The sequence below is a fragment of the Temnothorax nylanderi genome, unplaced genomic scaffold, assembly GCF_030848795.1.
Source record: "Temnothorax nylanderi isolate EJ_2023f unplaced genomic scaffold, tnyl_v1.0 TNYL_tig0076_pilon, whole genome shotgun sequence".
Classification (NCBI taxonomy): domain Eukaryota; kingdom Metazoa; phylum Arthropoda; class Insecta; order Hymenoptera; family Formicidae; genus Temnothorax; species Temnothorax nylanderi.
The window spans coordinates 246716-273634 of NW_027249138.1; the positions used below are offsets into that span (position 1 = coordinate 246716).

The following is a 26919-nucleotide window of genomic DNA, read 5'->3' on the forward strand; positions in this document are numbered from 1 at the left end:
AAAAGAAAGATAGAACGACGTTTGTGTCGGCTTGTGTCACTTGCTGGAAAGCTCCCATTGACTCCGTTTACACGGCACCGTTAATCGGGTTTTATAACATCGGTAGTTCTTAGGCCGGTCAATCACAGCTATTCCATTCTTCTGAAGAATGATTACGATTGGTCTTCCTGACAACTACCGATGTTATAAAACCCGATTAACGGTGTCATGTAAACACAGTCATTGTAGACCGGGCCTAAGCGCTCACGCTTATAAGCGCTGTTTTCAATCGTTCGATTTGATTGGTTGGTTCTAAAAGTAAGAGCCAATCATGTTCGACTGCTACTGAGCGGCTTGGTCTGCTGAACGCGCCCAATCACAATCTTATTCGTATATATGATGTATATATATATATATATATATACAGTAGATAATCGATCTACAGAACGCACAGTGTCGCACAGTATTGGTGGTGTGTATAGTGTTTACGTGGTGTTTACCAAGCACGGTAAAACGCTATGTTATCTGTGGGATTCGGTATAGTTTTCCTAATTATAGAAAGCTGCGGCTAATTCGAGATCTGTCAAACAAATTCGAAAGATTTCACAGTTGTATTCGACTGCGATTTTCCATAGACTGTTATTTTATATTCGGAGTATCAGCTACGTGTTTCCGGGAGCGTTCTGAACTTTCTTCATTTGGTCTTCCGCGGCTTTTATCATAGACACGATATTTACGTGGACCTTTATGTCTTCTCTGGATGATTTTCCCAGCGATATGATGGACGTGGAGATTTAAGTTCCTGGCAGTCAGATTATTCTCTCGGTTATCAATTTTCCTGCAACATACAATTATCACAGGTTAGGCCGACAAGTTTTCTCATCAATTGGATTAAGATTTTAATTTACCTAAATTTAATAAATTTTACTTCTCTCATGAAAGAAGGATATCATTTACATTCTATTAAATGTTTCTGAAATTGTGAAATTAATGTTAAACGATCTTTAGTGCGACAGAGGCAGAAGTATCAGGCGCAATCATGGCTATGCATAACGTGCCACCGAAGCGAAAAGAAATCTACAAGTACGAAGCCCCATGGCCGTTATATAGCATGAACTGGTCGGTGAGACCCGACAAGAGGTTTCGTCTAGCACTGGGAAGCTTTGTGGAGGAGTACAACAATAAAGTACAAATTGTTTCTCTGGACGAAGAAACGTCTGAGTTCAGTGCTAAAAGTACATTCGACCACCCTTATCCAACGACCAAAATTATGTGGATTCCAGATAGCAAAGGTACTCGTTTGTTCCTGTATTTTCAATCATTTTGGATCGATCTGTGTCAATAATCAATTGAATGAATACTTGCCAGGTCAGTTTCCCGATCTTCTCGCCACGTCCGGTGACTATTTGAGGGTGTGGCGTGCTGCGGAGCCTGAGACTCGTCTGGAGTGTGTCCTGAACAACAATAAGAACTCAGATTTCTGCGCGCCGCTCACGTCTTTTGACTGGAATGAGGTGGATCCGAATCTAATCGGGACTTCCAGCATAGACACTACCTGTACTATCTGGGGACTGGAGACGGGGCAGGTTCTGGGCAGAGTAAACATGGTCACCGGTCACGTGAAGACGCAGCTGATCGCGCACGACAAGGAAGTGTACGATATCGCGTTTAGCCGTGCCGGGGGTGGCCGCGACATGTTCGCTTCCGTCGGCGCCGACGGATCCGTCAGGATGTTCGATCTACGACACTTGGAGCATTCGACGATAATATATGAGGATCCGCAGCACACTCCGCTGTTACGATTGGCGTGGAACAAGCAGGATCCCAATTATCTCGCTACCGTGGCGATGGACGCGTGCGAAGTTATCATTCTGGACGTTCGTGTGCCGTGCACGCCAGTCGCGAGATTGAACAATCACAGGTCAGTATAAAACGGTTCAATATTAACCACCTATTTGCAGTCATAATTGTTATTTATAAATAATTTATTAAAAGGGATATCTCACTTGTTATACTGGGTTCTTTTAAGGAGTTTCTTGGATAAATTTCTTTTCTTTTAATTACAGAGCCAGCGTTAACGGAATAGCCTGGGCTCCGCATTCGTCCTGTCACATTTGCACAGCCGGCGACGATCATCAAGCCTTAATCTGGGATATTCAACAAATGCCGCGAGCAATCGAAGATCCTATACTCGCTTATACTGCCGCGGAAGGCGAGGTCAATCAGATTCAATGGGGCGCCACGCAGCCCGACTGGATAGCCATTTGTTACAATAAAGCGGCCGAGATTCTTCGAGTATAAATGTCTTCTCTATCGAAACGCATTAATTTTATCTCGGGATGTTCGAACAGATGCTACTGGAGTAAGTCTTTTTTTATCATTAACGTAAGAGACATATGTAGCCTGTCCTGGATACAATAACAATAAAATGTTTCATTTGATGCGTTTCACACAACTGTATATATGTTTATAAAAATATGAACTTAATAGTATATTAGGAATTGTTTCCCAAGATTATGGATGCTTAAGTTATATTAATGTGTAATTAATTAGGCGTCAATCATTTTAATGTCATGTCATTCTTAAATTACGTATAGGCAAAGGAAACATTTACAATTTTACAGTTATTATAGCAATCAGATTGGATCTTTAGATTGTAGCATTAATTAATTTATAGAATGTGATCATGACATGTGATTACAATTTTTAGTATACAATGTACAGATTTTTATATAGATGTAAATTTTTGATATATGAAAATATATATTATACAATGACACCGTACGTATATACCATGTACTCGACGATTATATTGTCATTGATAGAAATATTAGACTCGCAATTTAATTTACATCATCTATCATATAGTATTCATTGACAATGTAAGATGTATTACATAAATATTCGATTAGAGTTGGTATTTATGGGAAGGTATATCAGTAATTAATAAGACAAAATTATAAAAAAAAGATTACATACTCATATATTATTATATGAGATATCATATAATTTACAAATGTTAAGTGAACAGAATGCAGTTATTTACAGTAATGGAGTGTGTGTATGAGACGGTAATTCACTCAATTAATATAAAATGATTCATTCCTTCGTTTTTTCATCTATATTGATAGCACTGCTACATTTATGTCTATACGATCATTTTAGTGTGCAATCTCAATAAATATCATTAACTCTGATACAGAGTAAATGTACTTTTATTGCATCCAATGTAATAACGACGATCTTATAATCGCGAAGCAATTCGATCTAAAATATTCTTGAAAAATTTCTAAATATTATCAAGCCACAATTTTCCATCGCAGATAAGATACCTTGATCTAATTATCAATACATTTTTAATGCAAGAGTTTAATTAACACGCTTCGGCAAGAATTCATGCCTTAAAACTTATAAGAAAAAAATACACGTATAAAAATATTTTATATGTTCATCCTAAGTCGTACAATTAAATCGATATATTTTCATACGAGATATATGTATATTATTTACATAGAAGCATCGACCACTTCGTGTGCCGATGAATAAATTACGTCCACTCAATCTCTAGACATTCTCACAAATTACATGCACGCGTTTCCCACTACTTTCAGCAATAATTTATACAGCACTACCAACAAATTGTAAGCAGATCATATTTGTGAGAAATGTTAAAACTGGTCTTTTACCTTCGTCTTAGCTTGATTCTCTTCTGATTGGCTAGTCCAGCTCTGAGGATAAGTCACAGAGTGACTTACATCATGCAAATGTCTATTACAATCATCTGAACGCTTACTCTACTTTAACATAGAGTAAGTTCAGATTAGTAGTACATACACTAATATACCTCGATAAATCCTCGAGGTTTAAAATACAAGGCAGCTGCACTGAAAGACTCGTTATACAGTCTAACTTGTTGCAAGTAACTTTAATGGCAGGAAAAATCGCATCTTGCACCATCAGGACTGAATATTCCGGTGCATTTTAGACTTCCGTTACCATCGTACTAATGTACTACCACTAACGCTTTTTTCAAAATTAATATTTCCTAGATTCTATTACATCTAGATGTTCTTTTGCGAGGACTTCTTTGAGCTCACGAACTAATACGCATGTAAATTTTATGACCAAAAGCTAATTGTTCTTACAAAGCACATAATTTGCTTGCTATATAATAGAGATGAAGTACCGTACACGCCATAGTGAGCATGTTTCCCATGGCTATGCATACGTGCACTCGGCGAAACGCTCGGTGGATCTTCAAGTAATGCGTGCAGTTTTTGAGCGGCCCAGGATTGTGACGGCCTATCTCGTTGCCGACGCCCACCGCGCGTTCGAAGTTGTTTTTTTGCACAATCAGCTGGAGAAGCGGAGGTGTCAGGTAGAGGCGTATCAGCAGTTCCAAGAAAAAGGCCCCGGACATTGCACCAACCTGCGGCGTAACACGAGTTTCACTTTTACTTCTCTGAGAATCTTTATTAAATTTATTTAAGATTAAATGAAAAGTAAGTTGCAGAGAAAATCAAATTATATATCTCACTTTTTTAACATCAAACATGTCAAGCCTATCTGCTTACCTGAACACCAATTTCAGCGTCCCATGTATGCGCCGGATGATGCTTGACGAATATGAGGAGCGTGATGAGACTCAGACACGCGTTAATCGTGAAGTATCTTGGAAATAGAACGCGCTGCACTTCACCGAATGCATGCCGTGGCAATGCAAAGTACAAAGATAGACCTGTAAGTAAATCCATATATCATTTCAGAGAAAGTCAACTTAAAAATCAAGAAAGAAATTTAAATCAATTAGAGAACGAAGTAATCTCTTGATTTACTGCGTTTTATTCAAATATATACTCATTGCCAGTATTTCTTAATTATTTACATAGATATACATACCTGATACGAAAGTCATCCAGATTTGAGCACCAAAATGTATGACAAAGGATGCGAGATAAATGAAGGACATCATTCTTGAGTAAGGATGACTAGAGACCTGTACTCTTCCCTTGATTGGAAAGAGAACCGTTGTGACAAATAAGACCGCGGCGATCGTGATTACGTGCGCGGGTTGCGTCGTGTAAAAGAGGATCCTGCAAAACGACAATTACAGATTTAATAAATCTTGATCTCTCATCAATTGTGGGGACAATTTTATGGTGATGTCAATTGAAGAAAATTGACATCTTCATAAAAGATTGATAAACTTCTATCACTGTACAATTTAGACTCGATCGACGTCAGATCTCTTTTCGCCGCTGGAAAACTCGCTGATAAATTTAATGAAAATTTTTGCGAGATACGCGCGATATCGCCATCAACAGAAGATTGCCGTGTTAGATAATTCGCGGAGTACCTTGAACCATAGAGCCATACATGGACTTGGGACACACAGTCAACGACCGGTTTAATTTTCATCACGTGCAAGTCTCCGTTAAGTAATCTCCGCGGCGCGTCTCATTTAGAACTGATTTATGCGTGACGTCAACGTCGTATAAATTCGCCGAGACTTGGGAGTGCTTTGCTCCTTCACTACCAATATAAGCAATCACGATTGACTCATATAGATTCGTCTGCATCTATGAATCGAACTGATGAATTTCACGTGTAAAACATAATATTGCATCATATTATCTTCTACTATAATTATTATATCTATTATCATCGATTTGACGCGATAAAATGCATAAAGAGATAGAGGACTATTTCAAGAACATTGCATGAGCGAGATATCGGGAGAATATAATTATTATTTATATTCCGTATGACGTGGATGTTGAAAAGGATAACGTGAGAAGCTGGACAAACCGTTATTAAATCATCAGGCGCTTCCCGCTGAGACCAGACGTATGCTGCCTGCGGCATGTTAAAAAAAAACGAGAAAGAAATAATTCCTTCACATCTTACATGAGCATGCACGCGCGTGCGTGACCTTTTCTCGAAATTCTCCGAAGTGTCTTACGTGCAGATTTATGAAAGATTACCGGTTGTACACCCCGAGGTGTCATCCTGTTTTTGGCAACAAGTCGAGAACGCAAACGAGAATGCGTTTCCGTTCAATTCAAATTCTTTATATTTTATTGAAAAGCAAAATACGTATTCAAATTGATCCCATTCTATTTTGTACGCGAATCAACTGCTTGTCTCATTGCGATAATTAACGCGTGATTTATTATTATATTGTTCATGCAGGTACGACTGCACCAAGTTTGACACGAAGTTATCGCCTGTGACGGCCTTAAGCGTCTCTGTTTGTTCATCAATCATACAACAAACAATAACAAATAATTATTATTCAATGTCGTTTGTATCCTCAACGGCGAAGTTCTTCTTACACGTTCTTATTCACGTTCAACGATCGACGGAGAGCGATTTGCGAAATTTTCCAGGCGCAAATCGTAAGGAAGCTCGATAATGCCACGCTTCGTTGTACAAACATATTTGTATAAAGTGTGTAAACTTTTCCGACGTGTAATTTGCGCAATAGAGTCAATATTGCATGGGCAAACGCAAGAGATACTCTCGCGACGAGCAAATTACTCTCTTTCGTTTACCAGATAAGAGAGCCGACGTAAATCAATACAGACGTGTTTCATATCCTTGGACTAATTTCACATTTGCAAATAAAATCACGAGGAGTGCAGCAGTCGCCGAAAGAGAGGGAGAGAGAGAGAGAGAGAGAGAGAGAGAGAGAGAGAGAGAGAGAGAGAGAGAGAGAGAGAGAGAGAGAGAGAGAGAGAGAGAGAGAGAGAGAGAGAGAGAGAGAGAGAGAAAGAGAGAAATTCATCTGGCAACTTGTTCTCGATTGACTTGATAAGAAACATCTGTGATAATACCACGCGCGTGCTCGCATTGATTGTCGATCCCCGTCGATTAACCACTCCGAGGTCAGTCAGAAGTCGTCGGCACGGACAATTTCGCGCTTGTCAATCTCCCGTGCAGCTGCCTCCTCGGGATTACAAAATCGAAATTTCGTCACGAACGGGTGCACGAGAAGCGAAAATTTTTGCCCACCGAGCATTTTGCGCCACGTCTACCGCACGAACACTTTTTTCTTTCTTAGGTTTCACCTTTTTTTAAATCGGTCACGATAAGCGCACAATACATCTAAATTTACGTCTCGAGGCAGACGTGTTAATGATATAAAGATTTGATTAATAAGATTAATCAGATTTATTGTGCACAGATTACCCGAAAACTTGCAATACATTGCAATGTATATGTTCCGTACATCTTGCAATCTTCTACGGACTTTGATATTTTTTGTTAATTCCTTTCCATAATCATTAGAATCCCAGATAATTTTAGCTATATATATACACATTATATCTCACTCTTTGTCTCTCTTTCTTATTGTAAGTAAATGCGTATTCGTTAATTTCGTTGTTATATATATTCGCGATAGATTATTCGATTTTCCGTTTTTCCAACTCTTATTTATTAGCTTCTTTCTATATTCTTCCTATTTCTTATTTTCTGCTTTTTTCCCATTTTTAACTTCGTCGACGAGAGGGAAGGAAGCTGTTCTCTCTATTTAAAATACTTTCCGTTCTCGTGTGCGACAGAGGATCCGCGAAAGGGAGAATCGAGGGTCGGGGTCCGGATACACGGCCGTAATTCGACGTGCTAAACGCACCTATGTGTGCGCGCGTATTCACGTGTAGGTGCATTCGAGCGGAGCGTGGCATTATCAAGCGGCACTGGGGAAACGTGCGAGAAGGCACGCACGACTACCCGTCGCTTAGATCGCGGCCACGCGTATATGATCTGCAAAATCAGTCCTCTGATTTTATTAATGACGTGAAGCGATACGCGCGAATCTCTATTGCACGCGTCCGGTCCCTGCGTTTTATCGCTGTTGAACATCGTTGAGTTAATGCCGAGATGTAACTTGATTCTAAACAAGCTTGTCGCAGTTGCCAAGCGCCCGATTTCCCTGTGTAGGGTAAATACGTATTAAATTAATTTCAATGTAATACAACATATTGAAGAAACGTCTAAAATACAAAGAAAAGGAAAATATAGCTATTAAAAGTTTACTAAGGGTATTCAGGTAGGACTATAATTAAGGATTTAATAAATTAATTAATTGTAGATAAATAAGTAGAATGAATGATGCATAAATGATGGACCAGCAAGCCGAGTGATTTGCATAAAAAGAATAAAAATGTTAAATACCCCGTGGCGTGGTCCTAATGGAAACGCCGGCTGCGCGGCATAACGGAACATCGCAAAACGAACAAAAATCGTGTAGTCAAGCTTCATTTGCGGATTCTTTTGAAGATGCGAAAGGTGTGCCCAACTTGGCGATTTACCAAGCCGAGCCACACGATGTGGCAAATAGAATGTGTTAGACATGTCTCCTGGCATAAATCCTCCTGAACTCGTTTGCTCGTCCGCTTAGAGAGAAATTTCTATAAAAAGAAATCCTTGAAATTTGCAGTCGTGTGTCACCGGTTATCGAATGATCGGTTATTACTAATACACTGATAATATCAAGCCGTTAATTAGGCTCGCGTGAACGGAGCGCAAAGAGAAATTCGGACACGGTTTCGTTTTAACCGGCAGATTTATTTATGCGTGGTCGCAGCATCTTCGTGTTTCGAAAATGCAAAATTTATGATGCATCGTAAAATATGAGTATAACGACGCGATCGCTCTTCTTTGATCGGCTAATTGGCAACCATTAAAGAAGCATCAGCGTAACCGTTTCGCGAAAAAGTAATTATTAGAGATGATGGACAACTTCGAGGCTGCATTTTCGGGAATGATCGCTCGAATAATCGATCAACCGGAGACCGGGCCGTTTAATAAAGAACTTCCCGACGAGATATTCCCTACGCCTTTGTATCACGAACGAGTTTTTGCGGCTGCCGCCCACGGTACCCGGGGTCTGTAATTATATCTTTTTTATTGGAGTCGTGTTGCCAGGCCCGAGAATGCACACGTATGCAATTCCAGCGCGCGAGAGGAAGTCCATTATCTTCCATTATGCTTGTGCAAACAAGAATTACCGACGCCTCGCGCGCGAAAAGTGCGCGCATTACCATGTATTACCGAAAAAGATGTTAATTTGCGATATAACGATTAACGTAATGGAAGTACTCGATAAAGAAATTTAATGTGCTATTAAACTGCATTTGGATTGCCGCCGTTACGCAATAGAAATCATAACTGCGTCCTTGTGCCAAATTATACATGCATCCTTGTAATAAAATATAATTTAAAATATAATTGCAATGAGGCAGCCTGATTCAGCGAGGACACTATATCCAGAAGATCGTCGGCTCAGACTGCATCCGTTTTTGTGAAAAGAAGAAAATCTCATTTTAAATGTGCTATTTATAGATATAATTCTATCCATTATAGATGGAGGATATAAAAAGAGATACCTGATGTGAAATATAAATATCCTAAGAGAATTCGGAACGCGACGAAAAAGAAGACTGACGAATCTGAAATCGGATAAGGCCACGCATGGCCGCATGAGGCATGAGAATGCGTGAAAGAAGCTTGAGTTCACGTTACATCCTTTACAAGGCTGTATTGTTCCATTCGTTCGTCTCTATCCGAGAGAACGTAAGTACGATTGCGCGGCACGGACGCAGTCATCGGCCTGTGTTCCCACCACGAGACGCGCCGTAGACACGTAATTACTTGATCGGCTAATTATGGACGTCTGGTGTTAACGCCCGGAATAATTGCGCCGATCGACAGATAGATTTACTCATGCAGTCTCTCTCCATTATACATGGAACTTGATTATAATTAACGAAAAATAAAGCCTGCGATATATTACACGGGGATTACTGAAGCATTACATTATCGATGCATCTATCTTTCTGTCGAGTTAAGCGGATTTGCGGAGATCTGTAAAATTTTTCCTTTTCTTTCAAGCGTGACGTTGGAACTCAGACAGTTTTAAAAATATCTAGTAAAGAAGAAACGCGCAAGCATTGACATCGGGGAAAAAAAACTTATTCACGTGACATTAGCGCAAACTTTTGGCAAAAATAATGGGCCATTTGCAACATTATTTTTAGGTCTTTAAAAATAGAAATATCTCTACTTGTAAATTTTAATTTTTATAAAGATGTATATACAAGAGTATAAAAGAATTGAAACAATTATAATAGATTTTTGAAGCAAGGCTAATTTGATCTCTTCTTAAAAGATATATCTGATCTCGTTAGATGTAAAAGATACATCAAATGATGGATGCTTCGATCTTCTTATAGATAACGAAACTTTTTTGTCCGTAGACCAATTGAGCATTGCTGTCGTAACAACTCGGAAATAGACTAAAGACGAGCGTCGACTGACGTAGATAAGTCGTGCAAATGGAAAAGAGCTACGAGTACGAGGTACGATAAGTGCGTCATACGTGCTCGAATGATTTATCGCGAAAACACGGAAGATTTTCAAACGAAACAGATTGCGCGTCATCAGTCTCGACTTACATCATCCATTGATTGGGGTGTTTTATGAATTACCTGAAATTCAATTTCAATTAAAAACGTTCTGAGACTTAGTGCACATACTGCACATACATCCTGCATCGGCAATGAGTGATTTTTGATGTTCCAGAGCGATGATCTAGTTCGATAAAATTAAAGAAACATATACTCGTGCGTTATCACTTAGATGAACCATCAGAAGCTGTTATCAACTGATATCAGAAATAATTAAACCTCATCGTACGCCGTATTAAAATGTTCGCCGAACATCCGTTTAGATTATCAAAGCGATGGAGAATAAAGTTGGATGCACGATGAAAAACACAGGCAATAGATTTTTAACCTATCGGAAGCCGTGTATTAATGCGTTGCACCAGCTTTATCCCTGATTTCTTATTCCTAATCGCTATAATATCTGTTCCTTGTTCCTTATATATTTTTCATTGTGCGGGGGCCTTAAGAGACTTGAAGATCGGACTCTCCCTTCTACCTCGGCTCCTGATATATCTATTCGCGATATTATTTTATTTCTTACTATGTTACTTCTTATCTCATTTCTAATGTAAGATACATCATAGGAAATTGGAGATCTGACCTTTTGCTTAGAGATAATAGTGAAAAAAAAAGTGAATTACCAACCGGAGTCGCGCTCCTATTTTGCTCCGAACCGCGGCGAACCTTTGCTCCTCGAGATACGCACCAGACGGCTTTATCATCAAAATTTTATATTACAGCATCGCTGTGAGTTTGCTCGATAAATTTGAAGTTAATGTCACGAAGACAGTCGCTCTTGATTATAAAGATATAAACTACCTTCCATAAAAACACTGAAGCATACGTTATACGGAGAGAAAGTATACCCAAAGGAAATATATCGAGATTATTTCCATGTGTTGCGTTACGTTACACGTATTGTCCGCGTTCATTGATACACCGATATGCGTCTCGGGTAACAAGTAATGTAACGAGAACGCGAAGGCGGCTATGGTGAAACAATTTCGATCTGCAAGAACGTCGTATATGCGAAGACACTGCGTATATCGAGTTCTTGCAAATCGTGCCTAAAAAACCATATGGTAATGATGCTTTGTTATCAGAACTTCCCAAAAACAGGTAAAAGATGTATGTACGTAGATCTCGTATAGCTTCAAAGACCGTACGTCTCTGCGAATGACATAAATACACAATACTTTCGCCTGTGAAATTAGCAAGCGCGAATAATCTGCCGTGGAAAGCTACGTCCGCGAGTGGCGTGTCCCCACGGGTGTAAGGACCTCGCGCGAACTCCAGGAAACTCACGTGCGCCTATGCTAACTCCCAGTGGAACCCAGATCTGCCGTCGCGGAAACCTATACGGTGGAAGAAAGCGAAGCACAACAGATGAGACGAGAGTCAAAGAGACCTGACGAGATCTTCGTCTTCGTACAAAGGATCAACCTTTCCGTTTCTCCAGGTCAACTTTTACGCTGAAAATCACGGCGGAGGGATCGCTTATACTTACTTGAACGCCTTGGAGCGGCGCACGACCTCGTAGTACGTGGACAGCTTCTTCAGCATTAGACTGTAGTGATTAGTGCTGGCGACCAGGACGTCGTCGGCCAGATCGGACAGGTAGAGCGTGTCCTCATCCTCCTCCTCCTCCTCCTCCTTTGCCCGCCGACGCTGGAGCTCCTCCTTCTCCAGCATCTCCTCGTAGAGCCTCATGTACTTCTCCTTGGCACGGGACGTCTTGCTGGACTGCTTCGAGTCGGTGGTCGGCGCGATCGGCTCGCTCGTCTCGTTACCCACCAGCGTACGAACACACATTGCGTCCCGATCTGCGATATCGTCGAGCGTACAATCAGCTTCTTTGGCTATCTCTCGACCTTCTGTGCTTCTCTGGTCCTCGAATGGAGGAACGCGTTCGGAGGACGACTGATCTTCGAATGGGGACCGGGCAGGACGGATCTTACACCTTCGTACGTGCGTCCGACGATCTCCGTCTCGTGGCGTGGACTGAACGTGTCTGCGACGTGCCGGCTTCCTCGCGAGGCGAGGGTGGTTGCTAATGACGTTGAATGACGTTGAATCGCGCAACGCGGCAGAGGGAGAAAGTAAAGAAAAAATATATTCGACGCTCGCTCTCTCTCTCTCTCTCTCTCTCTCTCTCTCTTCTGGCCGCCGTAGAGTGCGCTACGTCTCGATGCCGCTTCACCTTTATGTCATTCTCTCCGTTCCCTTCCACCGTCGAAGATATACGGAAGGGTTAAGGAACGAGTGGATTTTCCTGCGAGGAAGAGGAGGGAAGCCTAACGAGTCCTCGCTCGGGAACCTTCACCCGAAAAATTCCGAAACCGAATCCTGGGAAACATTTGCTAAATATTAATTCATGATATTCCATTTTTGCTGTATATATTATATTATTAATACACAATGATAACATAGTACTAGGTAACAGTTATAACATTAGAAATATTATTTTTACTATTATCAGCGCATATCTCTGTGCATGTGCACGCGCGCGCGTATATTGCTTCGCTCCAAAATGAATTTGAAAATAATGTATGTAACTTACCTTGTTTCAAAAATATTTAGATAAAATATTGAGTGAGAATTGCAATATGTGCGTCTTTCGATATCTTAAAAAAAAACTTAGAAGAGACAATTCAGAGTGAAGTAAATCGCTTTACGTCTTGCGGATGATGCTCTTCAATTTAAGAGAGGTGACTTATATTCATTGTTTTCATTTAACTTATTTTTATCTTTTTCTATTTTAAGAATCAGAAAAAGATAAAAAGTAATTAAACCGAGGTTAAAGTTCATCTGCATTGATAGAAATAGACATTATTCGATCAAACTCCGATGAATCAGTGATTAACTTAATCAGTAATTAACTTATCAAATAATACCTTAATTATAGCCATTTCATAATTTCTATCGACATCTTCCCTCATTTTTTCTAAAATAATGCTATTATATAAAGGCGATAAATATAATAAACTCCATTCGGAGTATTGTACATTAAAGTATTCCGCGGATTCAGCGATTTAAAAAATAATAAAAATCATTAGGAACCAGGATTCATTAGGAATAGCAACTGAGTGACAGTGTGATATAATTAATTAAATCCTGAAATATAAGTTAGTTATGTTCAATTCAAAGATTAAACACTGTCTCTTTCCCTTCCTTTCAGAGTCCTTTTATATATAAAATCTTTTTGATACATCTGATATATATATATATATATATATAGATATATAATCTAGAATTCTATACATTAAGAACTTTGAATACGGTATACAAATTGGAAAATAAAAAATGCATTTGAAAAAATTAGGTTGGTACATCACATATGTATAATATATATAAAATGATAGTATATAAACAAACTTTCATATATTATTTTAACAATGACTTTGTTCAAAATATATTATAGATTTTATGCTACTTATAGAACTTATGCTACAAAATCGTTCATATAGCAACCGTTGCTTCCTAAATCTTAGTCACACGCGTTTTGTTTTCGTTGCCTATCGTCTGTATTTCGTCTTGCATATTATAAGTATTGAATAAATTTTACATAAAAAACAAATAATTTATCTCTTTTTATCAAAGTGCCTAACTAGATGCAACTAATGCTTGGATATTTTTAATAATCCAAAAACGCTCTGAATTTAATCTTTTCTAATAATAATTAATAATTTAATTATAATTAAAATGTTTTGGTTGTTTTGCTATGGTTATAATATAACATATGGACGCAAATGAATAAAGAGCAAATTATAAGGAAAAATATATATATATCTAAATATTCATATAATTTACAAGATAACTTCCAAAATCTAAAAATAAGTAATACATGGCCATTTAACCTTACATTGTATACTTCTGTGGGAATTCCATTTCATTTATAGTATCCGAATTCGATAGATTGTATCTTTTAATGATATGTAGACTTTTGCATCTCGTATTTAGGGAAATTCAGAAAATTCCAGTTTGAATATATTGTATTTCAACGTAATTATGTGTGCATTGAAAGTTCCTGTATATATGTATAAGGTTTTATTGATGTCTAATTTGTTCAATTATAAAGAAGTATATCAATCACATATCAATATATATCCAAATTGCATTAATTTTAAAGAAAGTTTAAATAAACTCAACAATATCAAACAGCTTGCAAATATATGTATAAATGTCACAGGAATTTCGGGTAATTCATTTTTTGCAAAATCTCTAGGAAATCCACGAAAAAGGAGATATTGTGGAATAAAAATTATAAATATAATATAAACATAATTTATAACTATAAATATAATTTATAAATATAAATCAGAAATATATTTTATTAATTCATAAATATAAATTGTAAATATAATATTTATTAATTTATATATAAATTAATAAAAATCTTAACTCACAATTTCACTGACAAAGCTCAAAATTTTACAAAATCACTGAAATCTCCTATTAAGATTTGTATAATTTTTATTAATTCCACAATATTCCCGTTTTTTTTAATAAATTCCCTAGAAATTTTGCAAAAAATGAATTACATCAAATTCCTGTCACATAGATATCTTCAAAAAATAACTTCCAGCTGTTAAAAATTAATAAAATATAATAATACAATTAAATAAACGACAACACATTCTAAAATATATTCTAACATAAATCTGAAATTAAATATATCCATTCTAGGTTTACCATATCTTTCAACAGCACAAATATGCTAGTGTAAGATTTAGGAATCTTTGTAGTCTTTTTATTAGATTAATGAAATATGAAAGTTATCAACAAAATGAAGATATACGCCCGCAGATTTAAAAAGCCAACACCTGCGATGGATTTGTGCAATCGCCTATTGTCATTCTGTGCATTGCCATTTCCGTAATGCCATGGTAATGAACAAAAGCAGCTGCGATTACTAATACATGGAAGATTTGATGACTCTGAAACTATAAAATTAAAATATAATATATCGATATCGTCCAAATAATCTGAAATCGAGTCGTTATAAATCGACATTTTAATATTGCTTACCCAAATGTCGAATTTTCCTGGGAAAAAACGTTCAGGTACCCTTAAAGCATAAAATAACGCGCCTAATATGTACAAACATCCCATTAGTATTAGCCATCCGAGGGATGCTTGGCTAATCGCCTTGAACCAACCTTCGGCGACGGCATAATGTACAGCTGGTATTACCTATATATAAATATAGAGTTAAGATATAATTAGATACAGAATTAAAACGTCAAGTTGAAACGTATATGATATAGATGTAGAATTAAGATAAATTTTAATAAATAAGTTTTAAAATTTATTTTAATTCTAAGCTATAACTGATTTAAAAAAAAATAACTTACCCCACTAAGTCCAAAACCCATAAAAACCCCAGCTCTGAGCGGACGATAGCTTGGTTCGCCAAATCGCTCCCACAATGAAACTACGATACTGGTTATACCAAGGACAACCACCACAGACAGATAGATTAACTTGGGTTGATAGTCGCAATAAAATCCGTAATAAAGCCATGGTACAAAACTACCCATAATAAGCATAGCTATGCCACAATAATCTAGCTTTGAAAACAGCTTTCCCACGCATTCGCTGTGGCAATGAACTGTGTGAAAGGCAAATGACAATCCTAGGCAAAGTATAGCACCAGCAAAGAAGGTACCAAATACCAATTTTTCTTCCAATTGAATTTCTATAGGAGGTTGCGATAGAAAAAATATAGCTATACCAATAAAGGCAACGCAGCCTGTAAAAAAAAATATTTTTATGAGCAAAATTGATAACCAAAACTTACAGAATATACTTAAAAGAATACCCTATTATATACATATATATGCTTTTCTTTCCAGAAAGTGCACATCAATACATTTTATGTCACTTAATACCGCTTTAATAGACAGAAACGTACCTAATAAATGTGTCCAGATATTGCCGGTTTCTGTATGAATTCGAAAAATGCTCTTAAAACACGCATAAAACGAGGGCAATGGCGGCCTGTGGCCAGCGTGTAAGAAATCGTTATCTTGCAACCATCTTGGTAGATTTCTGAAGTGACACTGTTTCCATGATGCCTCCCATACCTACAAATAACATCCCCAGCTTTAAATTTGTAATTTGCTGGTCAACAATATTACAAAGTAGATTAACTCTGATCCCTATAGCAAGTTTTTTGCTATCATCTAACGAAAAGATATTCTCACTGCAAAGATATATCATTGTAAATATCTGGATATCCTATTACCTTTCGAACGAATTCCTCAGCCTGCTCTGCTGCGTTATGCGCTAGTGCACCTAAATCAATTTCATCACTCAGTACTCCTGCCTTCAACACTTCAGTCATCTGTAATATAAATGATAGATGCGTAACCGTGTATGATCATGTGTGCGTTCATTAATTGTATACATATATATTCTTTTAATGTATTCTTTTAAGGCACATACCTCACAATCCAGAAGATGATCATCTTCCGGCGTCGAAGGTAACGGACACCCGACTCCGTCCTCCTCTTCCGCGAGGCAACTCGCGTCATCGTCCTCTAACAATTCTTTAACTTCATGTAAACCAGGTATTTCGCTATTTAGCAATACACGTTCGCTCCATGGGATACGATGTCGCACTCCTAAATCCACTGATAAATTGTCTTCTTTTTCTTTGGCTTCCAGAATGACATCTTCGTATTGCGCCATGATTCAGAATAAATATGACTGACCACAAGTCTGCAAAAAAAAAAAAAAGAGTATGAGTTCCATGGTACAAGTTCTTGTTGCAAATCCATATCTATGAACGTCGCTATAAAACTTTGAAGTGAAAGATTGTAATATACATTGTATGACATATTGTATGATAACGTATCCCACTTCTTCCGGTATAAACACACGTTTGAGAAAAAGAAAAGCAAGTGAGCAACTCTGTCAATATTAGATGGCATTCCGAGCCGCGTGTCAAGATGACAAAGAGACCGGCAAGTAAATGAATCGTGAAACGCGAGTCAGATTAATCGCGAATCGTCAACAAATCTGGAACAAATGCTCACCTCCGGAAAGGAGAACGACCTCGCGCGTCTCGTCCAGCAAAAATTACGCACCGTTACGCAAATATAAATTTTCGTCACGGTGGTATGACGCGCGGTGACGTTACGACTGTGTAAACGTGCGATCTTATTTGATCTCATTACATAAGACACGATAAAAAAAGCGCGCACCGGACGTCGCGAGTCGCGCAGACTTTGGACTTCAATCTCCGTCGGAGGGTTACAGATTACAGAGGTTATATTATTTTTTCTCTCTTCTTTCACAGCCTGTTTGCAGCTTCCGTTTCTTTTTTCTCTTTCGTCCGACGATCACGCGTCGCGGGTCGCGCGGGCCAAACCGAACGCACGTCTCGTCCCCTAGGCGAGGTTGCGCTACGAGAGAAAAAAAAAAATATGAAAGCGTTGTGAATTTGTGAAAGTGCGCAACAGGCGTGAAATTTAATACACGGGGAACGACCGCGACAGAGCCGACGGTGACGTGTGTGTCATAAATCAACGGGAGCGTGTCGTGCCTCCGGTATACGTACCAGTCGCACGACGATATTCTTGCAATGTTCACTTTTGCGCGGGCATGCTTCTGAAATTCTTTAGGCTCTCCGTAGAATACTGGGATTTGGGATTACTTATTTCAAAAAGAATCACGTTCTGCGCGTCTCGTTGTAAACGTTCGCACACCTCGCACGTTTGGCCCAAGTGGCCATATGTTTAAAGGCCCGTGTCAGACTGAGCGACAGGAAGCGATGGAAATCGAGGATGGTGACCTGAAGATTACAATTCAACCAATCATATTCATTTCTGTCAATGTGGATTAAAAACAGATAAAAAGTAAGTTTTAAATTGACATTAAAGTCAATTAATGCAATCCTACATTGGCAGAACAGACGTTCTAATTTTTAGAACTAGAAAAAGATAAAAAGTAAGTTAAACCAAAATTATAGTTGATAGAAACACGCACGAAGTGGTTGTCTCATTTCTGCCAATATTTAACTTCAATCTCAGTTTAATTTATTTTTTAACTTTTTCTAATACTTGGAACTAGAAAAAGAAAAGTAAATTAAATCGAAATTAAAGTTAATCGATATACATTGGTAGAAATGGACAACAATTTGTTCCAATCGAATTCATATAATATCCAATTCGTAATCTTGTATAGTCTGGTAGAGACAATAGGCCTGTTCTTTTTATATTAGCTGAACTTCTTGCACGGTTCATCTTTCCTCTCTTTCTTTTCATGTTGGAGAGAAAAAGAAAAAGGATGAACGGTGCAAGAAGTTCAGCTATAATAGAATAGGCCTTTTAATTTTCCCGTTTCCACGTGCGCCAACATCCAACACCTAGCTTTAAAAGAGAAGATAAGCATTGACGGGTTTGTTCTCTCTTTCTTTCTTAGGCACGAACGGAGCACGAATAGACACGAATAAAGGAAAAAGAATTGAACGAAAAACAAGAATGGTAAACACGTGGACGATTTCCACTGCGTTTGCAAGAGAAAAAGGATTGATCTTCGAGTATCCAAACCTTTCTTTTAATGCGAACTCTTCGTAGGAGGCTTCAGTGAATTTGTGAATTCACTCATTACTCCGTATACAGTATCACTAAAGGCTACTATACATGAGATTATTTAATTATAAAGGATTCGCCATGTTTAGACGCACTTGTCCGTTCTGCAACGTTATCAGTTTTATACATATATATGTGTTCTATTATTATAAATAAATAAATACACAGATATTTCGGTTTCTGTCGAAAGTATGGCGGAGTGCATCATCGAAAAACATACCGACGCCGACGGATTGTCGGAGCTGGAGGAGAAACAGAGGATAATCGACAAAGCACCTTTCGCTCGTTTGAAAATTAAAGATACCAATTGGCTAGGGTTAGTCGAGTTTAGAAGGAAATGTGATTTCTGTCAAAGATCGCGGAAATTCTTCTGCTACACCTGTTACGATCCTGTCATCCCGTGCTCGTATTTTCCACGAGTGAAGGTACAGATTACTATGGGCATAACTGAAGTTTTATGGAATTAAACGTTAACTTAACCTTTATGTGAGTGACGAGGTACTCAGGTACCTTTTGCGTTTTAATATGAAAAAAAAAAACTGAAATTTTTCCATGTCTAGTCGCATTAGAGGACTGCAACTTTGCGAGAGCTCCTAAATCGAGGAATATATTATTTTAGCACTATTTTTGGACAGATTGATCCAACAGGGAAGACGGGGAAACCAAAAGTTACACCTTAAGTTAAAGCTTAACACCTTAGTTACTCGAGAGTTTTCAGATACTTTGTCACTCACATAAGAATTAAAAAGTTAACGTATTCTGTATCCGTTTTTCTGCTTTATAATATAATTCTATGTTATATTTTTCAGCTGCCAATTAAAATCGACATCATTAAACATTCTCGCGAGATAGACGGCAAGAGCACGGCCGTCCACGCCGCGATACTCGCGCCGGAGGATGTAAAAATCTACACGTATCCGGATTTCCCGGAGATATTGAATAAAGAGGAAGTAAGAAGAAGAGCGACGATCTGTATTCAAGCCCTGCGATACTTAAGGATACGGTTGTTAACCTGACGGATATTGACTTTTAGACTGTTTTAGTTTTTCCTAGCAAAGATAGTGCAGGGAATATGAGTGTCGAGGATCTCTTTATAAGAGAAGGGAGGAAATGTGACGCCTCGGAAGAAAGGACTGTATTTCCTATAAAAAGGGCCATCTTCATTGATAGCACGTGGCAGCAAACCAAATCAATATACAAAGACCAAAGATTGAGAGGTATATAAGAAAGGATCCGTTTAGTTTTTATGATTATTATACATGTGCAATGCGTTTGCGTTGCTGTTGAACTTACTATTTCTGTACAATTGACACAGAACTACGTTGCGTGATATTAAAATCGAGGATTTCTCAATTTTGGCGTCATCAAAAGAAGAGTCCAAGATGGTATTTAGCGACAATCGAAGCAATTCATCAATTTCTAGTGGAATTACACACGTGTGCTCTTGGGGTAGAGGAAGACTATGATAAATTCGATGGTTCGATAGAATCAGAAAAGTCCGAAGATTTCTCTGACGAATACTCTGTAACTAATAACGAAGAAATAATGCAGAAATACAATGGACAGTATGATAATCTTTTATACTTTTTTAAGTACATGTATGAAAAAATTCATTCCATATACAATCATAACAGATTACAAGCTTATAGAAGACCGCTCGCATAACTACATTTTCTTACATTAACAAGCTCTTTTGCATTTGATCAAGTAACAATCATGTTTACGTTGTGTTTTGTACAAACTTAATATCCTGTTCTAAATTAAGATATATTATTCTCTTGTAATTATATGGAAAAGTACTGTATTCAATGTAATTTCATAATTTCACAAGATAGTATTATTTTAAAATTACCAAAATGCTTAGAGATTGTTTTCGAACAATGTGTGACAAAACGTGTTTCTCTCATTGGGGAATGTGTTGTAACCTTTTTTTTGTAGTTAAACAAAGATGTAACAAAAAATGAATAAAAAGTTATTTTTCTAGCAATGTATACTATTGTATCAAGTATATTTATCAGTATAAAATTACCTTTTTCAAAAAAGGTAAAAAAAAGGCGCCAAGTATACGCAATGTATTTTGTAAATCCAAAAATCCAACCTAAGTGATAGTAGGAGGATCGGTGGAGTGGACGCCGGTCGGCGAAGGATTGGCGGAGGATTGGCGGAGGATCGGTGGAGTGGACTCTGACCGGCGGAGGATCTCTTGATTCTTATAGAAGAATTAAACTGAAAACTTTTTATACCTTTGTAAATTGTAAGCATCAAATACCAGTACATAATCGAAATTTTAATATCAGCATATTATCGTTTCACATTGATATTACATATATTTAATCAATCTAATTTGTAATATATGACTATCTATTTTCCTATTTACTGACTTCTGTAACTTCAAATGAGAGCGCAGTCTATCTGTACAAAAAAGCCAAGGCTAGATAATAACGCAGAAATATATAAATAATAAAATTTAGAGGAAATACTGTGAATGAAAAAAATAATTTGTAAATCATTTACGATTTTCTATGTGCTATGGCTTTTAAATAGCAGGCAAATTGACCAATCGCAGTCGAGAGAATTCTCAAAAACACTTTGAAACTCTCACAGCCGTGATTAGTCGATTGTCTACTGCTTGAGCCTTAAGGCCATTACACATGGACAAATGTAGCTAATGGGCGCGTTCAGCAGACCAGGCCGCTCAGTAGCAGTCGAACGTGATTGGCTCTTACTTTTAGAACCAACCAATCAACGGAGTGTGTTGATAAGACGAACTCAACAGTTGTGTCTGCTGAACGCGGCCAATGTAAGTAGTAAACAAATCGACCAATCACAGTTGGGAGTTTCAAAATTACAGTTTCAGGCTACTACAATTGTCACGAGTCACGACAAATATAGGTTAGAATAATAAATTTCTGGAAAGTCGAAAGAGTTTTTCATCGATTTCAGTGAATAAATTTATCGTGCGACAAACGAAATGTAGGCCGTAGGCTTCAATGTTTTCGAGAATGCTCGATTGTCATTGGTGGAATCGTTTCTTGAGTCTAGCGCTCACATGCTGTGTAATATGTATACAGCCTTAAATCGCCTAGGTTTTTCCGTGTGCCATGGCCCTTAGTAGACACACGTTTTGAGTTTTGAGATCGGTGTGAGCGATATCACTTTGTTACTAATTTCGTAACGTTTATCACGAGTAGAAGCGTCACGAGCGTTTATCTGCCATCTGGTCGTGTGACGAAAGATCTTTGACGAGATTTGTATGTACACAAAAGAAATCGCAGGTTATACGTTACGAGGTACGTTTTTTTTTTCTTCGACGAGTGGAAAGGGAAGTTTGTATCCTCATCAATATTAGACGCAGGTTAGGTTCCGATAATAAACGATTGTTTTGTCACGAAATGTTTGTTCCGCGGGATCGGAAGAAATATTGAAAAATGAGATAGAGAATTTTCAATGTAATCTGTAAGATTCTATGCATTTCTATGCATTATCGATTATCCTATTGTCCGTGTGTAGATTCGTTGGGCAGGAAATTAAATAAGTACGTACAACATGCCAAAAATGCCAATTCGAAAACCCAAGAGGGTCGGTGTGCTGACTAAAAGGACGCAGTGCTTGAGGAATCATTACAAAGAACGGATATCCTATAGACCACGTGAGAAAATTAGAATTTTCTAGCTTCATCTTGTATTCTCTTCGACATGTTGCCGTTGTTGTTTTGACAAAATTATTTCTTAGTGTATGAGAAATTGAAGCACAACAATATTTACTTGGCCAAGGCGCTTTCGAAAGAGAAACAGAATAGTCAGTCACTGTTCACGCAGAATGTAGAACTAATTGGAGAGATTCAACAGTTACATCTGGTATGCAACACGCGAAATGTGAGTATTATTTATATGACAATATAGTTCATATTAGTGATTTGGAATTGCAAGAGATAATCTCTCGCAGAATGTAAATTTCTTTATATATATATTTTTTAATCTACATGCTAGTTTTCTTATTTATATCTATTATTTATTTCAGACTGTAATATCCAATGTACTGAATAATGCAAAGGAAATACTAAAAATGTTGGTGACAATGACTGGTTATATGACAAACACTATCTCTATGTGTCAAGAACTTGTTGCTTCCAATAGTACTGTGAGACTGTCATCTGCTTCAGCTGGAAGTAAGGAATATGTCGATAATGGAATATATTAAACTAAAAAATTTTTCATTTTAATTTTTCTTTTCATGATTCATGTATTGTCTGCGTCATTATTTGTAATGTCTAGTCTTTACATTGGAATATATTTCAGGGAAAGAATCGACCAATAGATTGTCAACAAAATCACCAGCTAAAGGTGTCGTGAAGCCTATGGTGGGTGGGCATACTATTACTAAGCCCACGATTAACTTAAGCCGGGTTAATATGGAAAATTTTAATAATATATCGAGACTAAGTGATATACAAGAAGTAACTTCACCTAATAGAAGCCAGGAAATGAATGAGTCTAGATCGCCAATTATGCCTACCACACCTCTTAGATATGTATGTATATATTTATTTTGTATCATTATCTCTCATACATATACACAGGGTGTTTCTTAGAGAGCGCCGATTAGCTACATAGCGCTATTTTTTTAATCAAAAATTGAGTCGAAAAGTCCTGAATCATTTTTTTTTCTATAATACTAGATATATTATATAATCTATTATAAAAGACGGTGCTGATTAGACTGACTTTACTCAATAATTACTGCTTTATTAAGCGTTATAGAAAAAAATGCTTCAGAACTTTTTGATTCAATTTTTGATAGGAAATGGCGCTATGTAAGTAGTGGGCGCTCTTTAAAAAACATCCTGTATATATAAAATTTGTGAAACATTTGTATACTTATTTATATATTTCTTTCTAAACAATACACAATTGTTTTAGGAAAATGGTCGTACGTGCAGACTACCAGAAAGACTCACAATTTCTTCGCCCAGAGTTAATGGTATGGTATATCACGAATAGTAATTTAATTACTTAAGCATGATACGTTGGTCGATGAATTAATATAATCTTTAACTAACATTTAGATACATTTACAGTGGCAGACGAACAAAGATTAAGAAGAAGAAGGAGAAGTCACCATTCAAGAGTGTCAGTATCTTTTTCGCGATCGCGAAATAGATGGTCCGAAATAGATGAAACTCCAACAACTACGGGACATATTAATGTAAGTGATACTACAATAAAACTTCAGGATAATATTACTAAATTATTACAGTACTCTCCAATTTTTTGGAGAGTTGCTTCATCCATGTAATGTAAAAAAATGTCTAATATGTCTAATAAGGGCATTAACCCTTGCCTTACCTTTTAGATATTACATACATTTAAACTGTTATTGCATTACTATTTTCCCGTAGGTAATTGGCACCAGGATTGATATTGAAACTCAGGAGAGTAATGATGACACACCTCCCGATCTATCAGACAGAGTAAACGCAACATCAGAATCGCAGGTGTCGATTAACTCGAGTGAGGAAGATGAAACACACGTGGACACATCGAAAAAAGACCCTGATAGGCAAATAAGTAATAAGGTCTCTAACAAAGATATTAGTAGGAATTTGAGTGTAGCGGAAAACTGTAACTCAAGACCGTCACAAAATAATACTAGAACTTGGGAGGAAGATCCCCTGGAAGGCCCGAGCTGGCTGTTTAACAATACTATGCCGTCGCGGGATAACGAGCCAGAGGAACTCGATCCTGTTGACGATTCTGACGTTAACAATAATACATCACAAGTAATAGTGTATGATGATTCGAGCGTCACAGAAAGCAACATAGAAGAGACATCGAATTTAAACGAATCTGTGAGCGATATGCAAACTTCAGAGAGAGACGCAGCGCCCATTGCCGAGCGTTCCGAATCGTATCCGCCCGAGCAGGATGCGGATGGTAGAATTTGCGAGATACCAGTAGAGGCTGTGTCCAACCATGAAAAAAGTTTAGATAACGTAGAAGACAGTAACGCGGATGATACAATGAAATTCGCGAGTTTCGTGACGCTGAGACGAGGGCACTCCGAGGCGCCGGAAGAGACGGAAGATTTTACGTTAATGTTGCGTCCATCCGCACAAAATATGCAATTTAATATCAACGAGCTGCGATTGCCCACTTTGGAGGAATCCGTGATAAATGATTCCGCTGTCAGTAACGAAATTGACACCGAAGTCATCGCCGCGATACCAAGAGTTACGAATAATATTCCGGTGGCACCTGTGTCGAATCGGAGTTTGAACGACTCCAATTACAACCATATCACGAGAAAACTACCATTAATTGTAATTGACGATCACAAGAGAACGTCGATACTGCAAAAGGCGAAGCATTCCGATAAAAATAGTAATAAATCGAGAACGTCGAGTACGAAAGACCGAACGAGTCATACTGAAAATTCTTCGACAGTTAAGAATATGGCGAAGCCGAGAAACAAATTGGAGAACAATCGAGATCCGAGCGCAGCGAAAGTCGTTTTGGAGAAGCTCAATGAATCTCATGTTAAGCCTAGGGTGTCGGCCAATGATTCCCAAAATGCTAATAACGTCGCGTATGTATAATTATTACAATTCGTTATAAGATTTTTCTCTTGCAAGTTGTCTTGATTCGTATGCTTTTATATCCTGGATTTACAGGAAAGACATCACGTCGGATGAAGAAGAAAATCCACGAGACTCAGAAAGTACCTATGCTTCAAGTCGCCCTCGACGAAGAAAGGCGCCGGTAAACTTGAAAGAACCCAAATTAAATAAGTAAGTAAAAATTTGGCTTAGATTGGATAGAATGTGTCCTAGTAGAATTTGCTCTAATTAAAATATCCGAATATGAATAATTAAATCTCGTATATAACGTGAGAAAATGTGTTTCTTTGCAGGAAACTGAGACGAGACTAATAGGGAGGATTGATACGCATAATCAAGATTTAATGAAGAAAATTGTTACTCACATTATCAATATTGATAATAATGCCTCTTTCCGTATCGAGTTTCGACAGAATGATGTAAACGAGTTTGTATTACATGTAAACTATCTGAGTAGCTACCAAGTTTCAAAATCAATGGCGTTTATTAATTGCTATACAGTTGATTCAACTGGCCCAATAGTCGCGCGGGAACGTCATATTCCCGATACATTACTTCTTCCGCTGATATACCGCACATACTATAATTGGCCTTTGTATCACTATTATTTTAAGCGTTGATACGTACAAAACATGCCCATATATCTTCCTTTTACGATACTATTGGTATTCTTTTGTATGCCACCAGAATTATTTTAATAAACATAACCGGGATATATAAATTGCAAGTAAATTATTTTCTCCTCTGGTTCAATAATTAATTTACGATTACAATATTCGTTTTTTTTTTTACATTTTCAAGCGTTTCGAATTTTTTCCAATTTCCACCAAGCCGATGCATTTTTATTATTGTTTGCATTACCAATTAGACAGACGATTAGGCATGCGTATTATATGATGTCCAATATTTTTTAATATTATTATTGTGTGAAAATAATCAGAGACATCATACTCAATTCCCCTGATGGATAAATGTATACTTTTAATTTTACTTTTAATCCTTTTCAAGTTAAGTTGCAAATATTATAATTCTATACGCAATTCAACAACAGATTTCACATCTACATTGTATTATTCGTTTTGATAACGCTTTAGAAATATAATGACCGAAGTGTCACCAATAATTAATATCCAGAGATTACCATCTCCCATTTTCCTCTCGATTTTAAATTTGTATGTTATCTGATTTCCTTATCCTTCTAAACAACGCCTAATGTTCTCGCAACGAAGAGACTCCGTGGAAAAGTCTCGAAATTAAGCGCGAGGTGAAACTGTTT

The 26919-nt window shown here is 37.5% G+C and overlaps 5 protein-coding genes across 13 annotated transcripts; 3 read left to right on the top strand and 2 right to left on the bottom strand.

Annotated features, from left to right (window-relative positions):
* Nucleotides 1-427: 427 nt before the first annotated feature.
* On the top strand, nt 428-3176 carry Wap (DDB1 and CUL4 associated factor wap). The gene is made up of 4 exons (XM_071709331.1): nt 428-839; nt 988-1271; nt 1348-1900; nt 2046-3176. Exons 2-4 carry the CDS (start codon nt 1019-1021, stop codon nt 2278-2280), a joined length of 1041 nt encoding a protein of 346 aa, XP_071565432.1. The 5' UTR covers nt 428-839; nt 988-1018; the 3' UTR covers nt 2281-3176.
* Nucleotides 2937-12676, bottom strand: LOC139774235 (transmembrane protein 205). Its single transcript, XM_071709338.1, has 4 exons — nt 11938-12676; nt 4879-5072; nt 4554-4717; nt 2937-4408 (listed from the first exon to the last, which is right to left on the bottom strand). Exons 1-4 carry the CDS (start codon nt 12240-12242, stop codon nt 4121-4123), a joined length of 951 nt encoding a protein of 316 aa, XP_071565439.1. The 5' UTR covers nt 12243-12676; the 3' UTR covers nt 2937-4120.
* Nucleotides 12677-14195: 1519 nt separating this feature from the next.
* Adipor (adiponectin receptor) lies at nt 14196-18137 on the bottom strand. Of its 3 annotated transcripts, none has more exons than XM_071709329.1 (7): nt 17995-18137; nt 16878-17153; nt 16678-16776; nt 16345-16516; nt 15785-16182; nt 15459-15623; nt 14196-15373 (listed from the first exon to the last, which is right to left on the bottom strand). In XM_071709329.1, exons 2-7 carry the CDS (start codon nt 17121-17123, stop codon nt 15239-15241), a joined length of 1215 nt encoding a protein of 404 aa, XP_071565430.1. In that variant the 5' UTR covers nt 17124-17153; nt 17995-18137; the 3' UTR covers nt 14196-15238. The 3 variants fall into 3 exon arrangements, with proteins under 3 accessions (XP_071565430.1, XP_071565429.1, XP_071565431.1); XM_071709328.1 differs by lacking the exon at nt 17995-18137 and adding an exon at nt 17639-17776; XM_071709330.1 differs by lacking the exon at nt 17995-18137 and adding an exon at nt 17471-17631.
* Nucleotides 18138-18151: 14 nt separating this feature from the next.
* Nucleotides 18152-21018, top strand: LOC139774234 (tRNA-uridine aminocarboxypropyltransferase 1). Of its 5 annotated transcripts, none has more exons than XM_071709333.1 (6): nt 18152-18292; nt 18858-18975; nt 19218-19452; nt 19837-19977; nt 20061-20244; nt 20343-21018. In XM_071709333.1, the coding sequence occupies exons 2-6, from the start codon at nt 18917-18919 to the stop codon at nt 20690-20692; spliced, it is 969 nt and encodes a 322-aa protein (XP_071565434.1). In that variant the 5' UTR covers nt 18152-18292; nt 18858-18916; the 3' UTR covers nt 20693-21018. The 5 variants fall into 5 exon arrangements, with proteins under 5 accessions (XP_071565434.1, XP_071565437.1, XP_071565436.1 ...); XM_071709336.1 differs by having other exon boundaries at nt 18858-18919; XM_071709334.1 differs by having other exon boundaries at nt 18245-18383.
* Nucleotides 21019-21892: 874 nt separating this feature from the next.
* On the top strand, nt 21893-26364 carry LOC139774238 (uncharacterized). Of its 3 annotated transcripts, none has more exons than XM_071709341.1 (10): nt 21893-22382; nt 22538-22676; nt 22760-22902; nt 23048-23195; nt 23326-23558; nt 23947-24007; nt 24093-24232; nt 24426-25612; nt 25698-25814; nt 25937-26364. In XM_071709341.1, the coding sequence occupies exons 2-10, from the start codon at nt 22574-22576 to the stop codon at nt 25953-25955; spliced, it is 2151 nt and encodes a 716-aa protein (XP_071565442.1). In that variant the 5' UTR covers nt 21893-22382; nt 22538-22573; the 3' UTR covers nt 25956-26364. The 3 variants fall into 3 exon arrangements, with proteins under 3 accessions (XP_071565442.1, XP_071565441.1, XP_071565443.1); XM_071709340.1 differs by having other exon boundaries at nt 21893-22317; XM_071709342.1 differs by having other exon boundaries at nt 21894-22317; nt 24105-24232.
* Nucleotides 26365-26919: the final 555 nt, after the last annotated feature.